This window comes from Bubalus bubalis, chromosome 3, assembly GCF_019923935.1.
Source record: "Bubalus bubalis isolate 160015118507 breed Murrah chromosome 3, NDDB_SH_1, whole genome shotgun sequence".
In the NCBI taxonomy this organism is placed as follows: domain Eukaryota; kingdom Metazoa; phylum Chordata; class Mammalia; order Artiodactyla; family Bovidae; genus Bubalus; species Bubalus bubalis.
The window spans coordinates 147,295,461-147,316,614 of record NC_059159.1 but is presented as its reverse complement, the minus strand read 5'-3'; the positions used below and the strand labels follow the sequence as shown (position 1 = coordinate 147,316,614).

Sequence of the window (21,154 nt, the reverse complement as noted above, 5' to 3'; positions counted from 1 at the left end):
ATATTCATATATATATAAGGGCAGGAGGAGAAGGGGGCAGCAGAGTATGAAATGGTTGGATAACATCACTGATTCAATGGACATGAGTTTGAGCAAACTCTGGGAGATAGTGAAGGACAGGGCAGCCTGGAGTGCTGCAGTCCATGAGGTCACAAAGAATCAGACACAACTTAGTGACTGAACAACAACAATATAAATTCATATCTATTTCATATATGTGTGTTATATATGAAAGTTCAAGTCAAGGATTGTGTCTAATGATCTAGTATCACAATGTCATCACCAGAATACCCTCCTGGATGACTCTCATTCTGTGTTCCAGGGAATGATTTCCTCCTTTCTCACAGGCTGGACCATTACACATGGATGCCCATCAAGCCTGCACAGTTGAGTCTTCTCACTTAACTGCCACTGAAGTCAGAACTGACCTTGGAACCCTGGGGCAGGACCCTTCCAGCCCCAGGGAGCAGCAGTTGGCCTCACCCCGGCAGATCCTTTGGACAATTGGAAGACTTAGAGCTAGACTTCCCAGCCTTCCTTCTCCACCAAGATCTCCAGGAGGGGAAACCCTGGGACTTTTCATGTCACTATGAGCAAAGACAGAACTTCCTTATTCTATAGGTTGAATGATTATAAGCCTTTAAAGGATGCATCAGGAAGGTACGTCAGGCCCATCTAGTTTTTTTCCTGTTAATTTACCAGTTGTTGCTGAATCACTAAGTCATGTCCAACTCTTTGCAACCACATGGATAGTAGCACGCCAGGCTCCAGGGATTAACAAGGCAAGAATACTGGAGTGGGTTGCCATTTCCTTGTACAAATTTACCAGTAATAACTCAACTATACTTTTTAAAAATATACACTATATTGCATTTATACTTAGAGTTGGATCTCTGGACTTCTGCTTTCAGTATGTTTTTTAAGCTAAATTTCTAATTTCTTTTCTCACTAATTATAACAAGAAATGGTGCTTAGAAATACAGGTCACACTATTTTTAAATACCTCATGAAATTAATGAAGTAGGAAACTAACTGTGTTTATCAAACATCCTTCAATTTATTTTCTTGATTTATCAAGTTTAAGGTTTTGAATGAGACTTAGAATTATGACACTTTCTGTGAACTCTTTTTTGGTGTATGTTTAAAAATAACAACAAAAAAGTTGTGTGTCCACAATATGCAAATATAAATATGTATACACAAACATACATACATATGTGTGTATATACACACATATGTAAATATATATTAGGGCAATTTTTTAAAATTTGAATATAGTCTATATTTTAGTTAATAGTGTGTCAATGTTGAATTTCTAGTTTTTTATTTTTGTACTGTGGTTATATAAGAAGTGTTCTTATATTTAAGTATTTAAGGGTAATAAATCCTTGTGTCTGCAATTTAATAATTTAGAAAAAAATATAGAAAGTGAGTGATAGACAAAGTAAATGAGGCAAAATTTTATATACATACACACACACATACACATGTATATATGTATCTATATATCTTTTGAGGTTTGGATATATTGTTGTTCAGTTGCTAAGTCATGTCTGACTCTTTGCAACTCCATGAACTGCAGCATGCCAGGCTTCCCTGTCCTTCACTATCTCCTGGAGTTTGCTTAAACTCATGTCTATTGAGTCATTGATGCCATCCAACCATCTCATCCCTGTCATCCCCTTCTCTTCTTGCCCTTAATCTTTCCCAGCATCAGGGTCTTTTCTAATGAGTTGGCTCTTCGCATCAGGTGGCCAAAGTATTGGTGCTTTAGCTTCAGCATCAGTCCTTCCAGTGAATATTCAGGGTTTATTTCCCATAGGATTGACTGGTTTGATCTCCTTGCTGTCCAAGGGACTCTCAAGAGTCTTTTCCAGCACCACAGTTTGAAAGCATTAATTTGGCACTCAGCCTTCTTTATGATCCAGCTCTCACATCCATTCATCAATATTGGCAAAAGCCATAGCTCAGACGGTAAAGTGTCTGTCTACAATGCAGGAAATCCGGGTTCAATCCCTGGGTTGGGAAGATCCCCTGGAGAAGGAAATGGCAATCCACTACAGTATTATTGCCTGGAAAAGTCCCATGGACAGAGGAGCCTGGTAGGCTACAGTCCATGGGGTCGCAAAGAGTCGGACACGACTGAGCCACTTCACTATTGGCAAAGTAATATGTTTTTTAATATGCTATCTGAGTTTGTCATAGCTTTTCTTCCAAGAAGCAAATGTCTTTTCATTTCGTGGCTACAGTCACTGTTCTCTCAGTGATTTTGGAGCCCAAGAAAATAAAATCTGTTACTGTTTCCACTTTCCCCCCATTTATTTGTCATAATTTTTTGAATGTATATATTTCAGATGCTTCTAACTCCTCTGCCAACTAAATAAATAATCATTTTCCATTTGTGTCTTAATTCTCAGATGCTTTTAATATATTTAGACTCACATTAGTCCTAGGAGGTAGAACCAAATTGGTTCCCAGGAGTATGTAACCAGTGCCTACACTAGTCTCACTGTTATGTTTCTTCCTTGCACATATTTTGGTTTGTGTGTTCTGTCTAAACTCTTTTCATTATGATTTGTTCATTGGCAATTATTTCCTTTTAATTTCACTAAGAATTTGTTCAAACATTGCATCCAGTTTGCTTCTTTGATTATTAACATCCAGGAAAGCCACACTAGAAAAATTTTTTTTTTCTCTTAAAAGCCCTTCATATATATCATGTATCACATGTAAGTATATGTGAGATGTATGCTTGTTTCAAAAAGTTCCACTATAAGTAAGTCAGAAAGAAAAACACCAATACAGTATATTAATACATATATATGGAATTTAGAAAAAATGGTAATGATGACCCTATATGTGAGACAGCAAAAGAAACACAGATAGAAAAAACAGACTTTTGGACTCTGTGGGAGAAGGCGAAGGTGGGATGATTTGAGAGAATAGAAGTGAAACATGTATATTACCATAAGTGAAATAGGTCACCAGTCCAAGTTTGATGCATGAAACAGGGCACCGAAAGCCAGTGCACTGGGACAACCCTGAGGGATGGGATGGGGAGAGAGCGGGGAGGAGGGTTCAGGATGGGGGACAACCATATACACCCATGGCTGATTCATGTCAATGTATGGCAAAACCCACCATAATATTGTAAAGTAATTAGCCTCCAATTAAAATAAATAAATTAATTTTTAAAAAAGAATTCTGATAGTTCCACTCCAGTTCTAACTCTGGCATCATATGGGAGTTTAGATCCAGTTTATTATTTACTGACAATATTTTAGATGTAATCATAAGTGACTAATTATGTTTCCGTGTTCTTGTGTTTCCTGTCTTCCCTCGCTCTTGAATTCAGTGTTTGTCTTGCACTAGAGAACATCCTGGAAGACTTCTTTCAGAAAAGTCTGTGTCATACACTTCCTACCTCTTTGTATGTCCAAAATTTTCTTTCATTTGCTTTTATACTTGCATTTTTTATTTGCCAGCCTCAGCGTTTCCTAGAGAGTGATAGGACTAACTATCCCATTAACTGAGTGATCCTCTAGGAATGGAGGTTTAATGCTGTTATATTAATAAAGTAGTGTAGACTGTATGTAATGCTTGTGTGTGTGTGTGCATGTTCAGTCGTGTCTGACTCTTTGGAATTTTCCAGTCAAGAATACTGGATCAGGTTGCCATCTCTTTCTCCAAGTTATCTTTTTGACCCAGGGATCAAATCTGTGTCTTTTGTGTCTCCTGCATTAGCTGGCAGGTTCTTTACCAGCTGAGCCCCAAGGGACTCATACACTATGCTTACCAGTAAGCTATTTTACATATGGGCGTAGTGTGGATTTTCAATGATTACATTAATATTTTAATTAGTCTCTAAGAAGAAACAGTTTGGAATAGTGACCTTCCTTAATTAAGTCAGTAAAACTATAAGCTGAGCACCAAAGAACTGATGCTTTTGAACTGTGGTGTTGAAGACTCGTGAAAGTCCCTGGGACTGCAAGGAGAGCAAACCAGTCCATCCTAAAAGAAATCAGTCCTGAATATTCACCGGAAGGACTGATGCTAAAGCTAAAACTCCAATACTTTGGTCACTTTGGCAAAGAACTGATTCATTTGAAAAGACCCTGATGCTGGGAAAGATTGAAGGTGGGAGGAGAAGAGGACGACAGAGGATGAGATGGTTGGATGGCATCACCGACTCAATAGACATGAGTTTGAGAAAACTCTGGGAGTTGGTGATGGACAGGGAGCCCTGGCGTGCTGCAGTCCATGGGGTCACAAAGAGTCAGACACGACTGAGCGACTGAACTGAACTGACTGAAAACTATCTTTGCCTTGAATTAATGGTTTCTCCAACTACATGATCTGAACCTGGAAGAAGTCTACTGTTGTCCAGTGTGCCCTAAATCTGGTCAACCATTTCACATTTTCTAATGAGCATTATAAAAATCCAGGATAACATATATTTTAGAGGTATCTCTAGATTTTTACTCTTTTCTGTTGGTCAGAAATTATTTGTTATGACTCCTTAAGTACTTTGTGCTAAGATTTGCTGTCCTGTATCTTTCTTTATCCTCATTAGGTTGGTTAATTTTTTTCTATGTTTGCCTTTATCTGTCTTTTACTTTCTATATTATAGCATCAAGGATGAAAAAGAGTCTCAGGACTTGGTGTTAGAAAAAACCAAAGAAGAGGAGTCTTTAAGAAATTCCAGCTTGGTTTTAGGAGCAAGAGTGAGTGTCAATCACAGCCCAGGAAGGCTCATAAAATGGAAAAAAGGAAAGCTAAAATGATGATAATAAACTTGCTGAATAATCTCAGTTCATTGGATTTCAGCCTGAAAAATGCCTTTTCATAAGAGATCAGCCCTACTTTTTTTGGAAAGGGAGGCAGTTACCAGAATTATAAGAATAAAAATGAGACTGTTCACATGAATTTTTAATACTATCCCCAAATTTATTGAAAAATAATACATTTTAACAATCAGTTTTCTGTTTACTATTCAAGAAAACTAATAGTCCCCAGCACCTCCTAACTTTTTCTAGAGGTGATTTAAAATTTTGTAAACTTAAGATGGAACTCAAAACCTACTTACCTGATTTTGTAGAAAATGCCGGGGGCAATGGAGCAATGTGATAAACTGGATATGTCAGCTATGATTATGTTGGAGTCAGCTTTGGACAGAGAGAAAATTTCCAGAAAGATCCTCCCAGAGGCTGTGCCAGTCACTCTAAACTGGTGAGACCAACTGATACCATTTTTTAAATGATTGTTTTATAATCTGTTTGCAAAGTGTTGTGTTTAGTTTCTTCCTAAGACATAAAGTATGGGTTTTTTTAAAGAATAGATTTATTTCTACGAAAAATGATGAAAGTTTGAAACCAATTAGTTACTTTTAACATATGTACTTTCAACAGGCTTTAATTGATTCCAGTATCTCTACAAAATGATATCAATAATACTAAAAACTAAATCATCTGTGAATGAAATTTCTGTTGTTTTCTCCTTATTTGCAAAATTTCCTTGATTCACAGGTACCCCAAATCCTCTAGTAAGAAATACCTTGTATACGTAGAAAAAATCTTTTGAATAGTAATAGGATGAGGTAAACTCAAAATGAGGCATATTTCCCATGGACCTTTAACTATTAAATGACCTTTAACTTCTACTGAGGTTAGTTTCCATATATTTTTAATTATAGCTGTAACTTGCACATGGCAATATGTGTATTTTTTAAAGGCTGCTTTTCTCCATTCTGTTTGCTGGTCAGTAAAGCAGTTTGTTTTATTCTTATCACAAACATAGAGCAAATTAAACTCCAACAATGTGTATGCTGCTGCTGCTGCTAAGTTGCTTCAGTCGTGTCCAACTCTCTGCGACTCCATAGATGGCAGCCCACCAGGCTCCCCCATCCCTGGGATTCTCCAGGCAAGAACAATGTGTATGACAATATGATAATCATACAAATAGACCGTAAACATAGCTGATAAATACATCAGTGTATTTGAGGTGGTAGAGTATCAGAGAGTGGAGAAAGCAATGGCACCCCACTCCAGTACTCTTGCCTGGAAAATCCCATGGATGGAGGAGCCTGGTAGGCTGCAGTCCATGGGGTCGCTAAGAGTCGGGCAAGACTGAGCAACTTCACTTTCCTGCATTGGAGAAGGAAATGGCAACCCACTCCAGTGTTCTTGCCTGGAGAATCCCAGGGGCGGGGGAGCCTGGTGGGCTTCGGTCTATGGGGTCGCACAGAGTCAGACATGACTGAAGCGACTTAGCAGCAGCAGCAGCAGTATCAGAGAGTAAAAGGAAAAAAAGCAAGAAAATTCAAAACCAGTGTGAAAATATAAACATGACAGCTGTTTCCTACATCAATGTGCTCCAAAAGAGTCATTTTAATGAGTCAAGAAGAAATATAAGCCTCTGAGGGCCTCTTTCGGGCTTAAAGACTAATTCACTTAACTGTAATTATTAACATTTGAATCAACTTCAATGTAAAAGTTGTAATACTTAAAGCCAAAAGCTTCATATGTTACAAATGATCCAGTTATACTGTATACTTCATTTAAACATGAAAAAGACATTCCTCAGTGTGTGGATGATACAATGTATAATCTTCCAGAAAAAATAAACACATTATTTCATCTTATGCACAGAACATCTCAGTTCACACATTTGCTTAAAAGTAGGCATGTAAATCAGACAGAAAATAGTATATGTATATACATTTATTTGCTCCATTATTTCAATTCCCTATGAAACAAACCCTGATACATTTTATTTGGAATGTTATAAGTAATAAATTCAGCTTGACTGAAGTCTCTAACTGCATTAGCCCTACCTTCCAGTTAAGTGAGATCCACTTATAGGTCAGTCTCCTGCACTTTGCATTTAATGGTGTCTTCCCTTTTCTCTGCCTCTTTTAGTAAAATGAAAGCCAGAGAGAAGTACCAATCTGATCTGTGGTTAGAAATTGAACACCCGAGTAAAGGTGAGACACTCAGATCTAAAAGGGTATGGGGCTAACTGTTGCTTAAATCAGTACCTATTGCACTCCATGTCCATGAGTCCAGTTAACTAGGGAACCAGTTTACTATGCAAGTGGAAGATTAGCTCTCATAAGCCAGCTTGGAGCCCAAGGTTAAGGTTTGTGTGTATGTCTACTCTTGTTTGATAAAATGTTCAAAGAGTAATTTTGTTTGGTTTTATTTTATACAACTTAAGAGATTTTTCTATCATAGTGGAAGCAAAGTATTTTACTTTAAGTGGAATTATCTTTTATAAAGACCTTTTGTAATACAATTTTTTCATTTTGTACCAGTCACATCCCAGTTTTGGGAAGCTCCCATGTGTCACAGCATAAGGCAAAGCCACTCTGGCAATGGGTAAATTTGCTATTCAAATTAAACAGAGTCAAGGCAGTGCATGTCTGTGTGTTCAGAGCTGTAGGAATCAAAGTGGGGAGATGGCGAAGTGCAGCTGAGGAGACATCATCATGGGAGATGCCTCAGATTTGCATCAGGATGCTCCTGATCCTCCTCCACTTTTTTCCCATGGTGCATTTTTAAAAATCTTTTAATTGGAGGATAATTGCATTATAATATTATGTTGGTTTCTGCCATAGAAAAATGTGAATCAGCCATAAGTATCTCTGGTTCCTCTGCCTTTTCTAAAACCAGCTTGAACATCTGGAAGTTCACAGTTCACGTGTTGCTGAAGCCTAGCGTGGAGAATTTTGAGCGTTACTTTGCTAGCGTGTGAGATGAGTGCAATTGTGCGGTAGTTTGAGCATTCTTTGGCATTGCCTTTCTTTGGGACTGGAATGAAAACTGACCTTTTCCAGTCTTGTGGCCACTGCTGAGTTTTCCATATTTGCTGGCATATTGAGTGCGGCACTTTCACCGCATCATCTTTTAGGATTTGAAATAGCTGAACTGGAATTCCATCACCTCCACTAGCTTTGTTCATAGTGATACTTCCTAAGGCCCACTTGACTTCACATTCCAGGATGTCTGGCTCTATGTGAGCACAGAAGAATTGATGCTTTTGATCTGTGGTCTTGGAGAAGATTCTTGAGAGTCCCTTGGACTGTAAGGAGATCCAACCAGTCCATCCTAAAGAAAATCAATCCTGGGTGTTCATTAGAAGGACTGATGCTGAAGCTGAAACTCCAATATTTTGGCCACCTGATGTGAAGAGCTGACTCATTTGAAAAGACCCTGGTGCTGGGAAAGATTGAGGGCAGGAGGAGAAGGGGACGACAGAGGATGAGATGGTTGGATGGCATCACCAACTCAATGGACATGAGTTTGGGTAAACTCCGGGAGTTGGTGATGGACAGGGAGGCCTGGCGTGCTGCAGTTCACGGGGTTGCAAAGAGTCGGACACGACTGAGCGACTGAACTGAACTGAACTGATACATAAGGGCCTTCCCTCTTAAACCTCCCTCCCACTCCCCATCCCTCTAGGTTGTTACAGACCATCAGGTTGAGCTCCTGTGTTATACAGCAACTTCCCACTAGTTACCTATTTTATACATAGAAGTGTCTATATGTCAATGCTACTCTCTTAGTGCATCCCACCCTCTTCTTCCCCCGCTGTGTCATCAAGTCTATTCTCTATGTCTGCATCTCTGTTCCTGCCCTGAAACTAGATTCATCAGTACCATTTTTCTAGATTCCATATATATGCATTCATATATATTTGCTTTTCTCTTTCTGACTTACTTCACTCTGTATGACAGACTCTGGATTCATCCACATCACTACAAATGACCCAATTTTATTCTTTTTTATGGCTGAGTAATACTCCATTTTATATAGAGTTTATTTTAAAAAATAAACTGTGGGTGTTACCTTTAACCCTTTGAAGGGATATTTCATTTTCTCAACAGAAGCTGCTTCTTATGCAAATATGTTAGTGGAGCTTCCGCCTGAGTTCACCATTCCTTTCATTCCACAGTTTTTTGGTTCACATTGGATTGTATCAGAGTGGGATGAACCTGCAAGAGTTGATCAACATTCTGGAGGGGAAAGAATAGGTGAATCAGGAATTCAAGATAGGCAAACTCTGGAAGTAAATATTTGTCTAATAAATATTTGTGGGTTGACTTTTTATGGACAGTAGAAGAAACAATTAAAAAGAACTTGAGTATCCTTACAAAGACAAGAACCAAGATAGGTCCTAATTCAAGAGAGAGGTAGAATAAGTGATGCACTGAATATAGAATAAGTGATATAGCAAGTTCAGATGGTGGTGGCCTCAGGGCAGATGCTCCAGCAAAGGAATCAAGGCCAGGGTATTGCTCACTATAGAACAGCAGCAGATGGGGTCCTTCAGGACCCCAAAACCTTGATAAGTGGGAGTAGTGCTAGGCTTGACATTTTTTTTGAAGGAACCTAAAAATGAAGACTATATATTATCACAATACTTTATCAAGTTAACATTTTAAGATTTTCACATGAAGTTTTATTTTTCAGTTCAGTTTAGTTCAGTCACTCAGTCGTGTCCGACTCTTTGCAACCCCATGGACTGCAGCACACCAGGCCTCCCTGTCCAACATCAACTCCCAGAGTTTACTCAAACTCATGTCCATTGAGTCGGTGATGCCATCCAGCCATCTCATCTTCTATCATCCCCTTCTCCCACCTTCAATCTTTCCCAGCATCAGAGTCTTTCCCAGTGAGTCAGTTCTTTGCATCAGGTGGCCAAAGTATTGGTTTCAGCTTCAACATCAGTCCTTCTAATGAATATTCAGGACTGATTTCCTTTAGGATGGACTGGTTGGATCTCCTTGCAGTCCCAAGGGCTCTCAAGAGTCTTCTCCAACACCACAGTTCAAAAGCTTCAATTCTTTGGCGCTCAGCTTTCTTTATAGTCCAACTCTCACATCCATACATAACTACTGGAAAAACCATAGCCTTGACTAGACAGACGTTAGTTGGCAAAGTAATGTCTCTGCTTTTCAGTATGCTGTCTAGATTGGTTATAACTTTTCTTCCAAGGAGCAAGAGTCTTTTAATTTCATGGCTGCAGTCGCCATCTGCAGTGATTTTGAAGCCCCCCAAAAAATGAAGTCTGTCACTGTTTCATTTTTATTTGTCACAGTTTTGTTTTTACCATTATTTTTTTCCCTGAATGCTGTAGAGCAGTACAATCCTTATGCAGTATTATGTGACATTTCTGAACACATTTCCTTATTTGATTATTAAGAAATTGTGTTAGCAATTTAGAGCTGGAAAATCCACACTCATGGCAATATCAGTTGTTAAATGTATGTTTATTGGAGAAGGTCTACATTCCTACTTTTTCTTCTCTCATACTTAAATAAAGGTATACTCATACCATAAGATTTTATTTTTTAATATATTTAAAGTTCATACAATTGCTAAATGATAATGTATGGAATTTCTTTAAAATTCCTTTAAGGAAAAAAGAAACTTGTAGTTGGCTATTTTATTTGTCTAAATAAATAAAGCCTTGATACTATCATAAAAGTTTTAAGTATAATTAATATTTGTTTTATATCTGCCTGTGTTCTTCTTATAGATAACTTAAGCTAAGAAATGCATACATTTGACCCTCCATATCTGTGAGTTCCATGTCTGTGGATTTACCCAAACTCAGATAAAAAATACAAAACAAAAGATTTATGGAAAGTTCCAAAAAGGAAAACTTGACTTTGCTGTGCACCATTCTATTTACATAGAATTTATATTGAATTTGCCAGCTTCCAGCAACTATTAACATAGCATTTACATTGTATTCAGTACTATAAGTAACCTAGAGATGATTTAAAGTATAGAGGAGGAGGTGGGTAGGTTATTACATGCAAATACTACATTACTTCATGTAAAGAACTCGAGCATCAGAGGACTTTGCTATCTGCAAGCGTACTGGAAGCCATATCCTGGGGATACTAACAGATAATTGTACTAGGTACCTGGGAGGAATAATTTGAAATTCATTCCTGCTGTGGGGAGAAGCTAACATAGAAAAAGCATCTATCACTGGCATGACCATATTGCTGAAATCCCCTTGAGGCTTCTAAAAATGTTTCAAAATTTATTTAAATGTAATACAATTAAGGAAAATAAAGCAATGACTTGACACACAGGAGGTAATTCATGAAAACTTACATAATTTATTTATATAGTTTCATTATAAGTTTACATAAATTTGCTAAAATTATTTCATTTGAGATGCATAATTCTCAGATATATTTAATATATAAAAATAAATATAAACCTATTTTGATTTAAATATGTATACAAGGACTTCCCAGGTGGCACTAGTTTTAAAGAACCTGCCTGCCAATGCAGGAGACGTAAGAGACGTGGTTTCCATTTCTGGGTCAGGAAGATCCCCTGGAGGAGGGCATGGCAACCCACTCTAGTATTCTTGTCTGGAGAATTCCTTGGACAGAGAACCTGGTGGGCTACAGCTCATAGCGTCGCACAGAGTCAGACACAACTGAAGAAACTTAGCACGCACACACACACGTAAGTCAGGTTATCTCCAAAAATATGGTCTGAAAACAATTTTAAAGAGATTAAGGTTGAAAAAGGCATGAATGCTGGTTTCAGTTTTCTCATTTATAAACTGCTTGCTGTTGTCTTCCAGGTTTAGTGCTACAAGACCCAAGTTCATCTTCCTTGGCACTTTTTAATACAACTTCTAATGCAGTGGCTCAGTGTGAAGTAAGTACTAAACTTCTTGGGTATGTGCTGCCTCCACTTCAGAAGTCACTGATGCTTTCAGAGTATCACTTCCCTTTGCAGTAAAACTCTTTTAATATTCCATGGGAGAGAACTGGAGGCTTGACATAGCACATAACAAAGAAACAGTTTTCATGGAAATAAGGCTGCAAGGTTATGTAGGCTGTAAAGTCATCTATATTAGAATTAAAATAACAAAATATTTTACATCATGAATTCTGACACACATAGAGAAAAGTATGTAAAACACCTCTGTTACCTGCTCTCAGGTGAAAATCGGAAACATGACTGATGCCCCACAAGTGTGCCCGTCCTCAGAAACAGCAAACCCTCTCTTTCTGCTGGGGGCAATTGCTACTCTGCTGCTCACCTTGCTTTTTGTTATGTTTTTACACTCAGTGAATGTATGCATCCCTAAACAAGATGATTTAATTTTAGTATGTAAGCAGAATCACCCTGTACACGTTCTTTTGTATCACAGCTTTGAGTGGGTGAGCCTCATTTATGTGTAGTAATAATATGTTCAACTGTATTTCAATATATGTGATCATCCATTATGTGAATATACAGTAGTTTATTTACCCATTCTGTTTTTGGGGAATCCTTGGATATGTGTCTGGTTCCAGTCAGGAAACTAAGAACTGTAACAGTTAATAGAGATGTTTCACTTTATCTATTTATTTTTAAAAACTTTATTTAGGTGCAATTGATGTATAACTGATGTACATATTTAATGTATGTACAATTTGATGACTTTGTACATACTCATACACCCATGAAACTATCACCACAATCAAAGTAATACATCTATCCATTACCTCAAAAAATTTCCTTGTGCTTCTTTTTATTGTTGTTGTAGAAACACTTTTGTCCCCACATTGCTTGCTGGATCTTAGTTCTCTGACCAGGGATTGAACCGAGGCCCTCAGCAGTGGAAGCAGGGAGTCCTAACTACTGGACTGCCATCCCTGGCAGAAATATGGTCTCTTACTGCCATTCCTGTAAGAACACTTAACATAAACCCTCTTAACAAGTTTTCAAGTACACAATGCAATGTGGTTAGCTATTGGCACAACTTTGTACAGCAGATCTCCAGAATTCATTCATTTTGCATAAGTGAAACTTTGTACTCATTGACAGATGTTTCCCCACTTTTCCTCTCCTCTAGTCATCAGCAACCAGCTTTCCCCTCTCTACTTCTATGAGTTTGACTACTTTAGATTTTTCCCATAAGTGGAATCATGTAGTATTTGTCTTCTGTAACTGGCTTATTTCACTTACCATAATGTCCTATGGGTTCATTCATGTGAAAGTGGAAGTGTTAGGCACTCAGTCGTGTCTGACTCTTTGTGACCCCACAGACTATGAAGGTCCAGGATTCATTTCCTTTAGAATTGACTGGTTTGATCTCCTTGCAGTCCAGGGGCCTCTTAAGAGTCTTCGCCAAGACCACAGTTCAAAAGCATAAATTCTTTGGTGCTCAGCCTTCTTTATGGTCCAACTTTCACATCCATACATGACTACTGGAAAAACCATAGCTTTGACTATATGGACCATTGTCGGTAATGTCTCTGCTCTTTAATATGTTGAAAAGATTTGTCATAACTTTTCTTCCAAAGAGCAATTGTCTTTTAATTTCATGGCTGCAGTCACCATCTGCAGTGATTTTGGAGCCCCCCAAAATAAAATCTCTCACTGTTTCCATTGTTTTCCCATCTATTTGTCATGAAGTGATGGAACTGGATGCCATGATCTTAGTTTTTTGAATGTTGAGTTTTAAGCCAGTTTTTTCACTCTCCTCTTTCACCTTCATCAAGAAGCTCTTTAGTTCCTCTTCACTTTCTGCCATAAGGGTGGTATCATCTGCATATCTGAGGTTATTGATATTTCTCCCAGCAATCTTGATTCCATTTGTGCTTCATCCAGACGAGCATTTCACATAATGTACTCTGCATATAAGTTAAATAATCAGGGTAACAATATACAGCCTTGACATACTCTTTTCCCAACTTGGAACCAGTCTCTTCTGAGCATCAAAATCTGGTTTAGGGCTCTCCAGAGGAACAGAACCAACAGGAATTTATATCACTATCTATTTATGTATCAATATCTCCTTCTGGTATGTTCCATAATCATGTGAGCCAATTCCTTATATCTGTATCTTTTTATATGTCCTTATGTTTATATATATATGTATATGTTTTAATCTTTTATTTATTTAAGGAAATTATTTATGATCTATTTATGTGAGACAATTTCTTATAATGTCTATATCTTTTAATATATCCTTATATATATTTATGGGCTTCCCAGGTGATGCTAGTGGTAAAGAACCCACTCATCAATGCAGGAACCATTAAGAGATAAGGGTTCGATCCCTGGGTCAGAAAGATCCCCTGGAGGAGGGCATGGCGACCCACTCCAGTATTCTTGCCAGGACAATCCCATAGACAGAGGAGCCTGGCAGGCTATAGTCCATAGGGTCAGAAAGAATTGAACACGACTAGCGACTAAACAGTTAAATGAAATTGTAAGAGTGAGACCCTTGTCTGATAGTATTGGTGGCCTCTTCCATATGAGGGCACAGTGAGGAGCTGGCTGTCTGCAAACTAGAAAGAAAATTCTCACCAGAAGCCAACCACACTGGCACCCTGTTCTGAAACATCCAGCCTCCAGAACTATGAGAAATATATGCCTGCTGTTTAGTCACCTAATCCATGTGTTTTGTTTTGGCAGCTGTAGTTGACTAAGACACTCCCCAAATTATTTTACGTGGTTAGTGTAACCTGATACCAAAACCTGATAAGGAATATTTTAGAAGGAAGAAGTCTAATCTTACTGGTGAACATACAGAATTCTACTTTTGACATTAATGAGTATTTTGTTGGTTCTATACCTGTTATGAAAAATATAGGTTTTGTCTTAACTGAAAACACAGCCCTAAATTTTAGCCACTCATTAAAAGATAATCGAGGGTAAGGCTAAGATAATGATGCTCATGTGTTCGTTAAAGACAAAGGTATACAATCCACTATTTTGGCTGAAGTTACAGAAGCATTCTTTGAACTTTAGTTTGAAATTTAACAAGAACATCCATGGCTTCAGCTATGCTGATTGCCATGTCCTTGGAACAGTTCAAAGATTATATACACTGTTTTCATTATACTTTATCACTATTGCCCCGTGGTAGAACATCTGCACCATACACATACCAAATCTGACCTTTTGTATACTCTCAGCTGTACAGTGGGAATTCTCATGAAATCCTGCAATTGTTGAAAAAATTTTTAAGTCTTTAAAAAAAGTTGCTAAACAAAATAAAAAGAATAACTCAGCATGACCAATTTGGTATTATAAGACCCTGATGCTGGAAAAGATTGAAGTCAGGAGGAGAAGGGGACGACAAAGGATGAGACAGTTGGATGGCATCACTGACTCGATGGACACAAGTTTGAGCAAGCTCCAGGAGTTGATGTTGGACAGGGAAGCCTGGCAGGCTGCAGTCCATGGGGTTGCAAAGAGTCAGACACAACAGAGTGACTGAACTGAACTGAACAGATACACAAAGTTTCACTTTCAGTTCAGTTCAGTTCAGTTCAGTCCAGTCGCTCAGTCATGTCTGACTCTTTGTGACCCCATGAATTGAAGCACGCCAGGCCTCCCTGTCCATCACCAGCTCCCAGAGTTCACTCAAACTCATGTCCATCAAGTCGGTGATGCCATCCAGCCATCTCATCCTCTGTCGTCCCCCTCTCCTCCTGGAAAATGAATCAACATAACACAGTAACACATTAAAAATATAACACAGTAACAGATTAAAAATATTAAAAGTCTGGCTCAGTCTCTTGTGGGGTCACTGCTCCTTTCTCCTGGGTCCTGGTACGCACAAGGTTTTGTTTGGCCTTCCAAGAGTCTGTTTCCCCAGTCCTATGGAAGTTCTGTAATCAAATCCCACTGCCCTTCAAAGTCAAATTCCCAGAGGGTTCTCAGATCCCCAGGTTGGAAAGTCTGTTTTGGGCCCTAGAACTTTTGCAACAGTGCAAGAACTTCTTTGGTATAATTGTTCTCCAGTTTGTAGGCTCAGTGGCTCTATGGTGGGGCTAATGGCAACCTCCTCCAAGACGACTTATGCCACACACTGTGCCTCTTAGGTCTGCGGCAGCCAGAACCCCTGTCCCCATAGCAGGCCATTGCAGATCTGTGCCTCCACAGGAGACCCTCAAACACTCAAAGGCAGGTCTGGTTCAGTCTCTTGTGGGGGTCACTGCACTTTTCCCTGGGTCCTGGTGAGCATGAGGTTTTGTTTGTACCCTCTGAGCATCTCTAGCAGTTATGAGATTTGATTCTAAGTCTTGTTGGGACTTCTTTGCCCTTGGACACAGGGTATCTTTCTTTTGTGGGATCCAACATTCTCCTGTTGATGGTTGTTCAGCAGCTAGTTGCAATTTCGGTGTTCTTGCAGGAGAAGACAAGCATACGTCCCTCTACTCCACCATCTTGATTTTCATGGATTAAAAATATAAATCATATAATTTCAATAAAAGCATAAGAACATCTGAAAAAATTCAACAGCCTTTTATGATAGAAAAGCAAAACCCTTCTTCCCAATCTAGAAATAGAAAACAACTTTCTTTATCTGATCAAAAATATCAGCACCAGCAACAAAAGTCATATATAATAATAATATTTAATATTATATAATTATTATTATATGTTATATAATATTATTATCCTCCATCCTAAGTCACTTCAGTCATGTCTGACTCTGCAACCCTATGGACCAAAGTCCACCAGGCTCCTCTGTCCATGGGATTCTCCAGGCAAGGATACTAGAGTGGGTTGCCATGCCCTCCTCCAGGGACTCTTCCCAACCCAGGGATCAAACCCAAGTCTCTTACCTTCTCCTGCATTGGCAGGCGGGTTCTTTACCACTAGCACCACCTGGGAAGCCCTCTTTACCACTAGTGCCGCCATTATATATAATAATAATTATATATGTATATAACTGTATAGTGGTGAAATACTCAAGCTTTTCTATTTTTATATTTATGAACAAAGTATAAAAATGAAAAGTATGAAGTGCAAAAAAGTATAAAAATGAAAAAATAAAAAAATTTATGTTTATGAACATAAAATTCATTATGAAATTGAGGATCTTTTCAATAAATTATTAGAATTATTAATAGTTTAGCAAGGTGGTTGACTACCATATCAGTATATAAAAATCAATATACAGAGTATGTTATATGTACAGAATATGTTGACTGCAATGTCAATATACAGAAACAAATATATGTCACATCGATATACTCAAATCAAATGCATCTCTCTATATGAATATTAAATAATATGAAGTAATTATATTAGAATATTAAATAATTACCTTTTTAAACATACACCATTTACAATAGCATAAGGAATCAAATATTTAGAAGCAAATCTAACAATAGCTAGAAGGCTTCCAGGAAGAAATATTATAAAATTTAAAGAGAGATATTTGAAAGGGCCTAAGTTAAATAGTCTATAACACTAGATTGAAAGACTCAATATTATAAAGATATTAATTCTTCATTTTTTAATTAATTTATTTTTTAATTGAAGGATAATTGCTTTACAGAATTTTGTTGTTTTCTGTCAAGCCTCAACATGAATCAGCCATAGATATACATATATCCCCTCCCTTTTGAACCTCCCTCCCATCTCCCTCCCCACCCCACCCATCTAGGTTGATACAGAGCCCCTGTTTGAGTTTACTGATAATATATCAATTCAATCAAGATTCCATCAAGATTAAAGATTTAATATAAAATATCAAGATTAAATATAATCCTGATTAAATTCTATTCTCCTCATGAAATTTGCAATGTGGTCACACATCTCTTCTCTACGTCTGCATGTCCATTCCTTCCCTGCAAATAGGTTCATCAGTACTATTTTTCTAGATTCCATATATATGCATTAACATACTATATTTGTTTTTCTCTTTCTGACTTACTTCACACTGTATAACAGGCTCTGGGTCCATCCACCTCACTACAACTGATTCAAATTTGTTCCTTTTTATGGCTGAATAATAGTCCATTATATATATAATGTATATATGTATGCATATATGTATCACATGTTCTTTATCCATTCATCTGTCAATGGACATCTAGGTTGCTTCCATGTCCTGGCTAGTATAAATAGTGTTGCAGTAAACACTGGGGTACATGTGTCTTTCTGAATTGTGGTTTTCTCAGGGTATATGACCATAGTGGGATTGCTGGGTGATATGGTAGTTTTATTTCTAGTTTGTTAAGGAATCTCCATATTGTTCTCTGATGTTTTTGATGTGGACCATTTTTAAAGTCTTTATTGAATTTGTTACAATATTGCTTCTACTTTATGTTTTTGGTTTTTTGGCCACAAGCCTTGTGGGATCTTAGCTGCTCGGCCAGAGATGGAATAGGCACCTCTTGCACTAGAAGGTGAAGTCTTAACCACTGGACTGCCAGAGAAGTCCCAGAAGTTCAAGATTTATTATAAAACTACAATCTGTAAATTAAAACAGTATAGTATTTGCAAAAACAGATACACAGACCAGCAGTGTATGACAGTGCCCAGAAAAATTTGTATTGGAAATACTTAATTTATTATAGAACTGGGACTATAGAACAGTGAAAAATGATCATCCAAACACAAGCCTTAGAGTAGAAATAGATGTTTACAACACTACAAATAACAGAAGCTCATATCTAGAATATATAAGGAGTTTATAAGTCAATAAGAAAAAGACAGTGAACCTGATGGGAAAGTGGCAAGAAATTTAACAGGCTATTCATAAAAGAGGAAATCCAAATAGACAATGAACATATTAAAAGTTCTAAACGTCATGAGATGCCACTAGTGAAAATAAATAGCTAACACAGAATGATTACAAAAGCAAGTGTTGGTGAGTATTTGAAGAAATATGAATCTGCATATTGTGTAATTCCATTTCTAGAAATATATCCTGTAGGAATGCTTACATATTTTATGCCAGGAGGTATGCAGAAGAATGACTGTAATAGCTAAAACACAAATGTCCATCAAAATGAATGAATAAAGAAATTAGGCTATATTAATGTAATGAAATACACTACAGCAATAACAATGAATAAATTACAGCTATACACAACACCATGAATGAATCTCATTAGCATAATGTTGAGTGAAAAAAGTCAAGCACAAAAGACAACACACTATGAGCAAAATTAAACTCTGTGTTTTGTAGTCTCAGCTGGCTGGTAGTGATGCTCTTGGCTAGGAATGCCCAGGGCATTCACCTGAGCCATAGTGCTGGTAATGAGTGCCACACACAATCCTCTCCATCACCACAGAGACCACTGTGTGTCTGGCCCGAGCCTTGTGATTCTCATTATGATAACAGGATGCACTTAAGTAAAAACTATAAGGGAAACTTGAGGAACATGATTGATCACTCACAGGCCCTGGAGGGTACATGGCACACCCAAGGGCCACACAACGAGGTGGCAGATAGAATGGGAGAGAAAGGAGACTGAGAGCTCTGATTTTACTGGCATAGAGGGTGGGGTGTCTTGAGTTTCAAGGTTTCACTCTATGTTGCTTAATTTAAAGCTTAAAAGTGAGATTCAGGGGATGGGAGAGGACAGATGAGTCTCTCCAGTAGTCAGTTACCTAGGTTACTGAGAACTTCCTGAAGGGAATCTTCATTGGTAGGAGTAAATTAACTCCTTATCTACTTGTTTTGCTGATAGCTGTGTCATATAGCTAGCTTGCTTATGCCCACCGTAATGGTCATGGCCCTCCAGGGAACAAGTATATTAGCAATGTTGTTCAGTCACACAGTCGTATCTAACTCTTTGCAACCCCATGGACTGCAGCACACCAGGCTTCCCTGCCCCTCACCATCTTCCAAAGTTTGCCCAAGTTCATGCCCATTGCATCAGTGATGCCATCCAGCCATCTCATCCTCTGATGCCCTCTTCTCTTTCTGCCTTCAATCTTTCCCAGCATCAGGGACTCTTCCAATGAGTCGACTCTTTGCATCAGATGACCAAAATACTGGAGTTTCAGCTTCAGCATAAGTCCTTCCAATGAGTATTCAGGATTGATTTCCTTTAAGATTGACTGGTTTGAGTTCCCTGCTATCCAAAGGACTCTCAGGAGTCTTCTCCAGCACCGCAGTTCGAAGGTGTCAATTCTCTAGCACTCTGCCTTCTTTATGGTCCAACTCTCACAACCATATGTGACCACTGGGAAGACCATAGCCTTGATTATATTATTAGCAATAAGTGACAGCCAATCTTGCCGGTTTTAAATTTCCAGCCTGGTGCCTCAGATGGTAAAGAATCTGCCTGCAGTGCAGGAGACCTGAGGTTTGATCCCCAGGTCAGGAAGATCCCCTAGAGACGGGAATGGCTACCCACTCCAGTATTCTTGCCTGGAGAATCCCATGGACAGAGTTGCCTGGTGGGCTACAGTCCATGGGGTTGCAAAGAGTTGGACAGGAGTGAGCGACTAACACTTAGAGTGTTAGGCTCAAGTATTTTGTTGGGAGCCTTGTTGATCTCTAAAATATTAACCACATAGAAAACTGTGTGTGCATGCTCTGTTGCTCAATCATGGCCAACTCTTTGTGACCCCATGGTCTGTAACTGACAGGCTCCTCTGTACATGGAATTTTGCAGGCAAGAATACTGGAGTGGGTTGCCATTTCCTACTCCAGGGAATCTTCCTGATCCAGGGATCAAACTCACATCTCTTGGGTCTTCTGCATTGACAAGTGGATTCTTTACCACTGTGCCACATAGAAAATTGTACCTGGAATCAGTCCAAAAGACAGACTTTTAAATTCTCCACACCAAAAAAAAAAATCAATAAAATATACAAACAATAAGTCATATTTCACAGCAGTGGTCACATGAATTAACAATGGAAGATACTGTATCCAACCTGAGAAAACGAACAGGGCATTTGGGGATTTAAGCCACGTGTCTGAATTTGCCTTGAACTGAAAACAAGCTTAAGATATAATTTACTAAGCAAAGCTCTTTGCTTTGCACATTGTCAATTATTTCTGCTCTTTATTATTTGGCTTCATTTTCTGAAGAGAGTGTGTTCTGTTAGCCCCAAAACGTGCTCATACAAATGCATAGGACATTTTGACGATCGTGGCTCTTGACACTAAGTGGGGTGCTCAGGCAGGTTGGCCTTTCAATAATCTCTACCAGCTCCCCTACCTCTAAACCCCAGTTACTACTGCTATCACCACCACGAGCACCACCACCATCATCTCATGCATATTAAACATCATGTGTAGAGAAAACAGCAAAACGCTCTCTAGTACCATGTGAAACACTCACTGTGTGTATGCAACCCCAAGCAGGCTGACCTATAGCTTCACCTCATCTTCTGATTGCGCCTCACTTATATAAAAATCC

At 38.4% G+C, this 21,154-nt stretch overlaps 1 protein-coding gene across 1 annotated transcript in view; it reads left to right on the top strand.

Moving 5' to 3' along the window:
- The first annotated feature begins 486 nt into the window (after window positions 1-486).
- The window catches only part of LOC102409886 (serine/threonine-protein kinase MRCK alpha), a 53,501-nt gene continuing 32,833 nt past the window's right edge, over window positions 487-21,154 (top strand). The window contains exons 1-5 of the mRNA XM_044938464.2: window positions 487-660; window positions 4,631-4,724; window positions 5,099-5,229; window positions 6,918-6,982; window positions 11,614-11,690. Coding sequence (XP_044794399.2) covers window positions 590-660; window positions 4,631-4,724; window positions 5,099-5,229; window positions 6,918-6,982; window positions 11,614-11,690 — 438 coding nt within the window. The 5' untranslated portion in view covers window positions 487-589. The remainder of the gene's footprint in view (window positions 661-4,630; window positions 4,725-5,098; window positions 5,230-6,917; window positions 6,983-11,613; window positions 11,691-21,154) is intronic.